A 13,013-nucleotide genomic window follows, 5' to 3' on the forward strand; every position below is an offset into this window, starting at 1 on the left:
AAAACAATGAATTGTCAAAATTATAACGGTAAAAAACATTTTTTATTCTCTTAAAAAAAATTTATGAAATTACAAAATGTCTATAAATTTTCTTCTCGCTTCTTATAATTAATATTGAGGGAAAGGAAATGTTCTCCTTCCAAGCTTCTCGGTTTTGTTTTTTCTTTATGCTTTGTTTGGCAACAGTTTATATACTCGTAAATATTATTTTATTACTGTAACTGAATTCCTGAATCCTGACTACAATTTGAAACAAAAACAAAAAAAATAACAGTTTTAAATGTTCTGTATAGAGGCAGCACTACAGTACTTCTAAAGAGAGAACGATAGAAAAAGGCAAATCAAGGTAAAGTTAAAGTAAAATAATTAAATGACAAGAGAAAAACTATAAACAATGAGCGTAAAAGCCGAGTAAAATAACGAAATGTTAAATGGGAGGGTGTAAGAGAAAATTTGTATTAATATAGGAATAAAAGATGTGGAGGATTGAGGAAAGTAAGGATAGACCTAGAGAACAATACACTAATAATTTAGAAAAAATTTTTTTTTTTATTTAAAGGTGAGCTATTCAATATAAAATAAAATAAAATGAAATAAAATAAAATATCGTGTTGAAAATAAAGAAAAAAGCCAAGGACTAAATTCAAGTCATAAATTTGTAAATTAGATCTGCTTGTGCTTATATACAATAGGTATATGTATATGTATACGTGTATGTAGTGTATTGGTGTGTGTTGGCTTTATAAAAGAGTACAATGTTCGCAGCTATTTTTATTTCAGAAATTTTTTATTGTAACAATAAATAAGGAAAATGAAAACTTTAATATTTAAAGTGTCAAATAAAAGAAAATTAGTTTCAAATTGCCTGCCTTTCAAGTGTTTATTAAAAAATTATTACATTAAATTCCCAATATTTATAAAAATTACCACAGCCAAAAAATACGAGTCTATTTCAATACAAACCTGGTATTTGCTTGCACAAGTATACGAAGTACTTGACGAAGACTAGTTTTTGTTCGAGAATTTTCGAAAGTATTGCAAGTTTTAGAGAGAAAGTTTTCGCTTAAGACTTGACTTATATATTTTATCACTGTGCGCCAAAAATTTAAGTAAAAGTATGAGAAAAGAAGCTCAAATACACCAACTAAATTATAAACGTGTTCATTTTCACGTGAAATGGAGCCACGTACTAACGAAGAATTCTCGGAAGAAATTTCGTTCATTCTTGGATCAACTACAAATAATAAGATTTAATAAAAAAATAATAATGAAACAGAAAAATTTAAAACAGTAAAAGGCTTTAACATTCCTTATACCTTTAAATTTCATAGTTTAATTTAATATTTTCACTTCCCAATAATTTTTCGATAACAACAGTAATTAACGCTAAAGGCTCTTGAACTTAACGAAATTTTTTGGGAAAATTATGCATCAAAAATTCTTTAATATTGAAACTAGAATTTTTTTTTTTGCCACCTGTTTACAAAATGCAATTTTTTAATTAAAAAATTTTCTTTGTTTTAAATTTTCGGTTTGATTCATTCATTATAATTGGGGGAGTGATAAAATTTTTTAGTAAAATTTTTTAATTATGACAAAAAAATACTGAAGTCTTTAAAAATTATGACAAACTAATGAGAAGAGTGCAAAAAAAAGTCATGAGGTATAAAATATCCTAACCAAAAAATAAAAAATGGGAAAAATAATGACAAAAAAAAAACGTAAAATTCAAAGAAAGAAAAGGAGAGGCGGGGTGTGTGTGTGGGAACGTAGACAAAGAGAAAAAGGAAATTCTTTCATATTTATAGTGACTAAATTTTTATTATCTCTCTTTTGATACAAAAAAAGGAAAGAAAAATAAAATAATGCAAAAATCTTTGACAAAATAATTACAAAGGCCTAATTAACACTAAAAAAGAATCATGGGGTTCGAAATTTTTTCATGTTCCTCGTATACTCATTTTTAGAGTTTAGAAAGTCAGAAACTGTGAATATTTTGGGGTAAAAATAGGAAATTATTAATTAGTGAAAATGAAACCGGTTGATTATTTGCAAGTCGTCACTTCTATTTTTCAATCAAGTTTATTTTAGATTCAAGATATTGAAACTTTTTAAATTTTGTGTTTGTTTTTTGATGTTCTAATTTTTTCGTCTGGAAAGTTCATTCTTACAGTTTTGCTTTCACGCATCTTTAATTGTTTATAACAATTTTTGAAGCTAAAATTATTGTACAAAGCTTTTAAAGGATTATCAATGGCGAATACATTCTAATCAGTTAGCTTAAATCGATCAGACTTCGTTCAATTTATTTGCCAAAGAACAACCAATCTAAAATAAAAAAAGTAAAGTTGCTTTATGAATATTATTTGACAGTTAAACTGATTGATAAGAAAAATGACAACATTTTGACAGATTTTTTAACAGATGAACGAAATAGTAGTTATTGCCGAATCGAAAAAGATTTGTTTGAGAGATTTTAAAGCACTGAATGAGAAATAAAACTCTTAAGCAATTTAGTCAAATTTTCATAGTTTGACTTCTTCTATGGAAAAATTGTTCCATAATTGAATTTCTCCAAGTCTAATACTAAAAAATTTTCATTTTATAAAATCAAACATCTACATAAACCTCAGTCCTTACAATTTTTTCTTGTTTTCTAAAACAAAACAAATAATTAAATTATTTTTAAATTATTTATAAAAATATTTTTTTTGTTGTTTTGGGATTGAAAATTTTATAATTTCATAAATGAAAACGTATAAGATAATTTTGTTTTTGAATTTCAAATATTTTTTCTAATAAAAAAACAAAAAAAAAACAAAATATTGGAAAGAATTTTCAACTAATTTTTTTTACCCAAAACCCAAAATTGAAAAGATTTACTTGATATTTTCAGTCAATTTAATAAATATAAAAGTTGTAACCAAAGCAATATATGGAAGAATATAACGAGATCAAGGGGTCTTTAAAAGCATTTTAACTCAAAATCCGGATTGTTTACGTAGTACATATTGCAAAAGCATTTTGGAATAAGAGGTTCCTATTTTTTTAAACTAAACTATAGGTTTAACTATTACAAAAGCAGCAATTAAAAAGATAAGAGGCACAACTGGAATGATTTGTATGTATGTGAGCATAGTTTTTATTTAACAATATTAAAAAACTAATACAATTTATGTTTTAGGAATCAGATCAGTGGCCCTTGAAAAATATGCACGATTTTAGGCAGCGAAAACAGGCGACCGGTTCAATAAATGCAGAAAAAAAAGCGTGGACCCAAAACTTTGGCATTATAAATTTTAATACCCCCACCAAAGATGCTTAATTTAAAATTTGAGAAGTTGAATTAAATGTGAGATTTATAGAGCGTGAAAGTTAAATACTAGAATAGAAACATAACCAAATTGAAAATTGCGGTCTAATTAAATTTGTTTAGTCAAAAATTCTTGCTAAGAAACACAAAAAACAAGCCCACCAGAAAAAATTTTTAAATTTATTCATTGAATTCATATTTTAAACAGAAAAACAAAAATTTCCAATACACCAACGTCGTCTTTTTCATATATGTATGTATATAGAAAAAATTAATGGGTACCCATTGAATCCTAAAAAGAAGAAATTCTCATTTGAAATTGTGATATTTTTCATAGAAACATTATAATTTCACCATAATAAACCTATAAAAATATACGAATGGGTGTATGTGATATTTAGTAATATCAAAAAAAAAGGAAGGCAAAAACAAAGAAATGAGGGCTCAGGAAAACCTTCATTATGCGGTTTCAAAACGTAGTGAACCATAAAGATCTTTAATTTTTCTTTATGATTCCCTCCTTTTATGAAAAATCAACAAATTTTTTAATTAAAATTTAATATGAGTTCAAGATTCTTTTAATAACCCTCTTTCCCATATACACTCATACTTTTGTTATCCATTACACATTATGAATATTTGAGATTGAGAGGAGAGATGAAAGCATATTTTTTTTTCTTTTCATTTATTTTGATTATTTCTTTGCCTAATTTAGTTTCGAAAACCATTATAAAATCCTAAAATAAATTCAGTGGTATTAAGAGTGACCCAATTGAATTGAATTGTCAAAAGGTTTTATTTTTGTTTTTTTTTTTATTTTTTTAATTTTATTTTCAATAGTCATATTCAAATCATAAGAATTAGATACTTTCATCCTCATAATCTTAACAAAATGAATGTAGAAATATAAATAAATTAATTTTCTTATGAGATATTTTAATAATCCTTAGAAGAAATTCGGTTGATTGATCTCTTCATCTTCATCTTCTTCTTCTTCTTTTATTCAAATTTCTAGAAAAGAAAGAAAGGACCTTTCTTGAAATTATTTTTTAATGAAATATCTTTTTGTCCTTCTTAAATAATCTTTGGATATAATTTTATGGATTGGTTTTAGAATTTTTTAGAAAAAATAAGAAGAAAACAAATAAAGAAAATTAATTTAAATGTGAAAAAAATTGAATGTCTCTGCAATATAGAACTTTTTACATACTATTAATATTTTCGAGAAAAATAATGAATTTCTATGGTTGCTTTATGAGAGGCATTTAAAAATTTTTATAGAATTTTAAAAGGCAAAGTGCTACGATTAAGAAAGAATTAATTTTATGAATTGATAGGCAAAACCCAATGTTCAATTAAATTCACTTTTTTTTTTGGTTACTTAGCTGCGTTATTTGAACTTATTTTAGGTTACGCTTTCATATTCTTTAAATATTCGGATACCATTAAATTATAATCGGTTTCACAAATGCTATAGCGCAATGCAAATGTTATAATGAAATATGTTGATGACCTTCATTCATGTTCCAAAACCAAGCCGAAGAATTAATAAATTTTCATGATTAATATTTCGGTAAGCATTTCTTCTGCCCGTTTGGGAAAATGTTACTGCAAAATTGTGGGCAAATTTATTTTCATTTTATTCACCTTCACCCACTTTTGTCAATTCACAATTTCATTAAATTTCATTTGTTATTTTCCATTATTATTATTCCTTTTTTTTAGTATATTAAAATCTACATATTATTCACAAGGTCTTCTTTATTTCATTTTAATTGAAAGGGATGAAATTGGAAATTTGTTGAAAGTAAACAAAAATTAAAAATGAATATTAAAAATCATTTCTAAAGAACCCAAAGGTTTTTATGGCTTCATTAAGCAGTAGTTGGTTTGCAACACTACTTACAATATTTTTTTTTGTTATCCACTTTCTTAGAAATAGAAGATTTGTGGTGGGCCACTAAGATGAAAATTACATAAGCTCTTAAAGGAATTAATGAAAAATTGTAAAAATGACTTGAATAAAATTATAAAAGCAAGAGGAATACCAAACATTGTAAATAAACATTATAAATCGCAAAGAGAGAGAAGAGTCTCCAAATGATTTCAAATTTTCTTTTTCTAGATTCTCTTTCTTTGGTATTCTCATTAAAAAAATTCAAGAAGGTGTGAAATTAAAAAAAAAAATTACGCCTTAAAACCATTATTTTTTTTTGTTGCCAGAAATTTTTTTATTTGGACAAATTATATTTTGTCATTGATGAAGAGAAAATGAGATCCGCAAAACATTTTTATTACATTAAAATTCGAACAATTAGGAGAGTGATAAATGAGAGTTAATAACTTTAAAGTGATTATGTAAAAATAAGTTTTATTGAATAAATCTAAATCTAAAACGAAAACAAAATAAAAAAATTTATATTGACTTTTTCTTTTTGGGAATGACAACGCAAAAATAAACAAGTGTTGAAACTGAGGCAATAGACCGAGATTGTGTTACTTTAAGGAATACAGAAACAGCAAAATGGGAGACCACAATGTCAAAATCAACCAGAATTGGTACAGTTGGCGGTAACTATTGTAATCTCTTAATACGGCAAACCGTTAATATCCACACAACCAGGAATATTTTTCATTAAAAATAAGTATATTCCTACATTTGTTTGTGAAAGACGTAGCGTAATAGTTTTTAAAATTAAGAAGTTTAAGAAGCGATAAACCGCTATTTATATCACATGGAAATTGAATAGCGTTCCGACCTTTACTATAATATAGAAACCCTAACATATTTAAGGTATTAATGAACTCAATTATTTTACCAATTATTGCCAAGATGCAATACACAATATAGGGTATAACAAATTATAGGGTATGCTTATAAAACAAAAATGTTTAAAAACCGAGAATAATTTTTTCATATTTTTATTGTATAATATTAAGTATATTATAGCCTGATATTATACTTGATATATGTATATGTTCATAAATAATTATACTTTTATGTACTTACTTTCGTCATGTAATATACTAATACGTTTATCATTTGTAACCCTATTCATTCCAGCTGATAGAATTTCATGGGGTCCCTTTCTCCATAATACTGTATCATTTAAATATGATCCCATTACAACACATGTTAATAATGCATCTTTTCCTTCTGTAACAATTGAAGGTCCTCCAGTTCCTAGAAACAAAAACATAAAAATTTTTATAAGAATATGTTTATTTTATACACACGTACATTTAATTAAAACTTTCCAAATTATTTTAAATATTATATTATATAACATGCAGTAAAAATTCAATAGAATATTCGAAAATAAATTATAACGTAGAGAAAATGCGATGCAAATAAAAAATAATTCCTAAAAATAGGAGTTTTGTTACATAATTATGTCCTTAATTAAACTAATTTATTATAATCTGTTAGCATATAATTATTCTACATTATAAATATCATGTCCCGGAGTACACCAACCATTTTATACATTGTTCATATGGTTTCAATAAAATTTCTTCTAAAACAAGTTGAACAAAATCGCATAGGTATGTTTGGTTTGCTTATGCTATTTTATTGTTAACGTTATCAATTTATTATTAATATACACGGTCGTTGGGGTAATTTAATTATTTTTTAAATAATGCAATCCTATATTTTAGAATAAAATAAAATTTTCAATTAATTTTATGCATTCGAAAGCAATTTAGAGTGCTACAAAATTTATTTTCTATTCAAAATTTCTATAGTGAATTTCATATCACAAACACATATATAGATGAAGGAGAAATTAAAATTGAATTTCAAATCGCAATTAAAAACATTTGAACAAAAAAAAAACCGGAAGATATTTTTTGTTTAATAAAAAACTTCCAAAAATAAATTCAAACAAAAATATTTTTGTAAATTCTATAAATATTTGTATAAGTCCTTTTTCTATATTTAAATAAGTTTTTAATATTTCCAAAATCAAAAATCAACTTTATAAATACATTCGTATAAAATTTATAAAATACCATGTAAGCCCTTGTATTTGTAAAATAATTCAAAAATTGATGGTAAAATATTGGTGACGGTGACATCGAATCCATAGCTTATAGTTTATCCAAATTTATCTAAACTTTCTATATCATAATCCGATTAAATAATTTCAAAATTGTTTTTCTATTGACAAGAGGAATACGACAGAGTTTATGGCTTGTATTTAAAATTTAAATAATTTATAAACCTATTCCAAAATATTTTATTATCAAAAATCAACAAAAAAAAAATTTTTTTATTTTTATTGAAATTATTGAAATTGCAACTAAGTACGTAATTTATGATTTCATTTTTGAATTGATTAAAGAAAATCAATGTAGGTACATGAAAAGTGCATGGAAAATTTCATGTGATGATTGCATAGCTATTTGAAATTTGTAATCAACTTTTAACTTTTTTTATTTTAGATGTTTTAATGAAAGAGTCCAGTAACGAAAGGAGGTAAACAACACTTTCCATTTTTTTTTCGCTAGAAACGGATTTTGATAATCTTTCATTCGATATAAACAACCGAGAGGCAATATTACATTCCTTAGCAAATAAAGGTATTCCAAACAAAATAATCAACGTAATAAAGTGATAATTAAGAATTAATTAAGCAACTCCATAAGATTGGGGGCCAGATTGAATAGCTTCTATTCACTTCCTGTTCAGACTCTTTCTCCACTTCTGTTCTGCTCAGTCTGCTTCGGTGCTAGCAACATCATAAAAGGAGCAACAATTACTGCTAAAGGTATTAAGTGGACTTACGCGAATCGACTTGAAAGTCTGGAATATGCAGATGACGGTGGAAGCGATCTCCAAATAAACACGAGTAAGACAAATAATATGAGAATTAACGCCCTACAATTTAGAAATACAGAAATAGAAGATGTGCCTGAATTCTGCTACCTTGGTAGTATAATTCCTACGGATCGAGATGAAAAAGACAGATAAAGCCCTATAAAACTGACCAGAATAGCGTTTAGAATACTCTGACCGGTCTGGAGACAATGCCATTTGGCTGGGAGCACAAAATTGCAGTGCCTGCGATAAGCCGGTGCTCCTATATGGAAGTGTGACCTCGCTAATAAAGAAAAACTGTCTAATGAAAAACTGTTAAATGCATGATGTCAGGGTATTGACAGGACAGGAATCATTAGATATCCAAATAAGAAAGAGAATGTAAATATGAATCGGTCATACATACTCTCCGAAGGCTAGAGAACAAAATGGAATCCTGAGGGTAAGCTACATTCCAAAAGAAATAGAAATGTAGCGAGAGAACTGTAGAACATCGGACGAAACAAGTTTACTGGAACACAATAAAGTTAGATGAAAAACCTTTGGTAAGGCAAAAAAATCCGTTTTAGATAAATAATATTCAATTATTATTCAGTATAAAAGTTGCTAATCTATGTCAATATTCATTTTATTAGCTTCTTTCTTTACAAGAATAAATTCTCCGAATTCAAGCTTTTTTTTCCACTACAATATAAGGGCATCTTTAAATCTGATCTAAAATTGCTATAATAAATTGGTTTAATACTATTCTCAATAAAAATTCTTCTATATTAGTAAATATCTGTGTAATAAATTGTTCACAATCGGTTGACCGTGATGTAACATTAATTCAATTTTTATTTTTATTGAATGCGAATGTGTGTGTATGCCTAAAAAATAGACTTGGATTTTTATTTGTGAATTGTTTGCACTTTTTATATAGACTTAATTTTTATATTTTAAAATCAGAACTCATTTTTTGCCACATTTGCCATGATTTATTACAATTATTTTTTCATCCCATCATAGAATGTAGAAAAAGGACCAAAAATTTTGTAAAAAAAAAACTTTAACATTATTTGAAAAAAGACAAAAATCAAAAAAAATTGTATTATTTTTCAAAGGGAAAAGTACAGCTCATTAAGTAGCCTAAGCTGAAAGGGAATGAAAGAGTAAATTAATCCTTCTCATATATGCTAGAATTACACAAAAATAAAAAGAGGAAAAAAATTTGTCATGTTTTTATACAAATGAAATTTATTTAGCGAAGTCATTGAACGAAGTTTTCAATTTATAAAATTTTAATTATAGAAATTTGGTGTTAAATAACATAGGCGGGTAAGGGTATTTCTATTAACTTAACAATTAAAAATTTGGCCTTGGCTTAGTTTATAATTTAAATTCTCAAGATTGTCCTACAAGTGAACTTTATAGTTAGTATTGATTTTTTAAAAGTGTTTCCCCAAATCAGGAGCAAACGCTTGAAAAAATAGTACTGAGAGGCGATGAGAAAAACATTGACTTTCCTGTTCTACCGTCATGTCGAATGGGTATGATGTGGAGACTGCACTCATATTTAGTACAAGAAATATTCATATGCTGATGTGCATATCATGACAAGTTCTCAGACTCAAAAGATCATATTGGAATATCGGGACAAAAAAAGATGCTTCGATGTTGCGTGTTAAGTGGGGTCCAAATCACCACGTCTCATTTAGAAATGGTTTTAAAGACCAATTTTCTTTTTAAGACTTCCTTAGGCGCTCTTAGAATGCTTAATTTAATAATTTAAATTTAAAAATTTACTGTATTGGCAGTAGCTTCCACCTAACGTGTTATTTAACCCCACATATTTCCATATATTTCAATAAGTTATTTAAACTCATAGTCTCTAGTTAAAATAAAACTTGGGGCACATGGAATATATTTAATAAATTGTGATCTATATACTTTACAATTCCTAATAAGTAAAAAAATAAATTCTCATATAGGTATAAACCAAATGTCAATGTAATATTTCACATGGGTGAAATAATTGTAGAATTTTTTTTAATACCTCTAAATTTTTTTACAAAAATCTGACTGGATAAGCACCATAAATCATTTCCAATTCAGTAACTCCTTGTGAAGTTTGTTGCGTTAAATTAACTCAATATATTGACGGATGAATGATTTAATATGGAAGTCTATGAATAGGAATTTTTGGAAATAAATATAAATATGTGATCGTCATAAAGCATAAGAGCCAAAAGAGGAAAAATAAAAAAAGAAATTAAATTGTCCTAAATATAAAAATTATGTACGGATGGTAAACATAAGTATGTAATAATGTGTTGAAAGTATCCTTTTATGATTTAAGTAGATTTTTTATTGCGATTTTTATTTCTTTAAAATATTTGTCTCGTTTACTTTATAAAAAATATTGTATATTTATTTTTTTATTGAAAAACTCAGGGCGGAATAAAAAGCAGTTATGATTTTTTTGTTTTTATTGTAGAATTTCACCCCAAGCTAGCGGTCATTGACTCTTTCTTTTTTTTTCTAAATATTTGATATTTAAGGAGTTTGATTGCATAAAAAACGAAAATATTACAAGGCCCTTTTTTTGTTGATTTAATAATTGGATAAAATTTTATAAGTTAATAAAAAATTATGTTAAGTGGCTCATATGTGGATAAAATGAATTTTCAAAGTTAAAATTTATATTGAAATAGAAGTAACTGTTTTAGTTAAGTGCTTGGATTTGAAAACTGGAAAGTTGACAGAAAGTTTAATTCAACTGAAGTAAGAAGGAGCCTAGTGTATCAGCTAAACTACTAGCTCAACTGTGTGTTATCATTGATAGGAAATGTTGATGACAGAAAGACACATCTTTGTTTCTAAAATGGGTGTTAATTTCAAATAAAGGTGTACTGTCAAATTTCTAGTATTAAATTCTTTTTCTGTCGTAAATTAAGAGCAACCTAGATTGTTCAGCGCGACAATTTTTTAATATTGGAATAAATAACTTAAAAACTTCAACAAAATAGCTGACTATTTCAAAAGGAACCCTTTTTTATCGATTTCATTTGAATTACTCACTTAAAAATTTGTCGTATTGTAAAAAAAAGAATTTCATCAAAGTGATTCAAACAGTTTAATTGTGATTAGCATTGATTTTTTTAATATTCTGAATAACCATACACACACAGAAGAACGTTCGAATTTAAATTTTCAATATGCAATTTTATAATCTTAAAATATTTCATATAATGTCTGAGATTTTAAAAGAAGAACAAGCAAAAAAAAACAAAATCGGAATAAGATTTTTCCAATTCTCGCATATCATGCCATCCTTATAATATTACACTCTTATAATGTCGATTTTAAAATTTTTCTCCGCATAGACACTTAGGAACGATTGTCAAGATTTTTCATTTCCTCAATGACAATCAGAATTAAGGATTTTCATCTTTTTCTATCAAGCAATTGTGGTGATGGTGGTGGTTGTGGTGGTTGTGGTGGTACTTGATCCAAAAATACTGTCATAAAAAATTATACCATAAAAAGTCTATTAAAAATACCAACATCATACTTTCTGTGGGAAAAAGAATAAGATGATGAAAAAGATGGAAACGAAGACAATATTCAATTGTTTAAAATTTAATAACACTTTCGATATGAAATTATATATGGTGTTAGATCTCGTACAGTAGTGATAGCTTTAATACGTGCATGTCCAATTAATATTCGTCAAGTTAAAAATTTTACGTTTATTTTATACTCAACACTTTTTACGTAATATGTAAAAAAAACTCAAAAATTTGAAAGCAAAACGTAAGAAATCCTGTGTTTGTTCAAACTAATGAGTTGTTGTCGGTTTCTGCGTAGAAACAACCTTCTGTTTTCAAGTAATACTTAAAAATAAAAACAGGAATTTGCATATAATGCGTAAAAAACTCAATATTTTTCAACTAATATGTTAAAACTCAGTAGTTTAAACGTAAAAAACTCAGGACTTTGTATGGAAAACGTAAACAACCCTGTGCTTTCGTATAAAACAAAAAAAAAACTCAATTCTCTGAACAAAAAACGTAAACTACTCACGAGTTTAGACACACAACGCAAACAACCCTGCGTTTCATGTAAAACGTAAAAAGCTTAACAATCGAAGCATAATACGTAAAAAACACAAGATTGTAACAAAACGTATTTTGATTTCAAAAACGTAAGCAATCCTGTGTTTTCAACTAAAACGTAAAAAAATTAACAATTTGAATATAATATGTAAAAAACTCAAGAATTTGAACGAAGAACTTAAGCAATCCCGCATTTTCGTAGAAAACATAAAAAAACTCAATACTCTGAACATAAAACGTAAACTACTGAGCAGTTTAGACACACAACGTAAACAACCCTGTGGTTTCACGTGAAATGTAAAAAACTTAGCAATTGAAAGATAATACGTAAAAAACAGGACTGTTTACGTTTTGAAATCAATAATACGTTAACAACTCGATATTTTTCATTTAATATGTAAAAACTCAGTAGTTTAAACGTAAAAAACTCAAGACTTTGAACGAAGACCGTAAACAACCCTGCGTTTTCGTATAAAACATAAAAACTCAATTCCTTGAACTACTTAATTATTTAGACACACAATGTAAAGAACCCCGTATTTCATCTAAAACGTAAAAAACTTAGCATTCGAAACATAATACGTAAAAAACACAAGATTGTTTACGTTTTGATTTACGTTTACGTAAAAAACTAAGCAGTTCAAATATAATACGTAAAAAACTTAATACTTTTTACCTAATATGTAAAAAACTCAATAGTTTGATCCTAAAACCTGGCATTTTGAACGCAACATGTAAAAAACATGGAATTTTTGTCTAAAATATACGAAAGTGAAAATTT

The 13,013-nt window shown here is 26.6% G+C and overlaps 1 protein-coding gene across 6 annotated transcripts in view; it reads right to left on the reverse strand.

Annotated features, from left to right (window-relative positions):
• LOC129613869 (Ig-like and fibronectin type-III domain-containing protein 1) overlaps positions 1-13,013 on the reverse strand; it is a 168,997-nt gene that overhangs the window by 75,983 nt on the left and 80,001 nt on the right. For all 6 annotated transcript variants that reach the window (XM_055528171.1, XM_055528170.1, XM_055528169.1 and 3 more), the window contains exon 4: positions 6,324-6,497. In XM_055528171.1, the coding sequence (XP_055384146.1) occupies positions 6,324-6,497 (174 nt within the window). The remainder of the gene's footprint in view (positions 1-6,323; positions 6,498-13,013) is intronic.

This window comes from Condylostylus longicornis, unplaced genomic scaffold, assembly GCF_029603195.1.
Source record: "Condylostylus longicornis isolate FDR11 unplaced genomic scaffold, ASM2960319v2 ptg000092l, whole genome shotgun sequence".
In the NCBI taxonomy this organism is placed as follows: Eukaryota; Metazoa; Arthropoda; class Insecta; order Diptera; family Dolichopodidae; genus Condylostylus; species Condylostylus longicornis.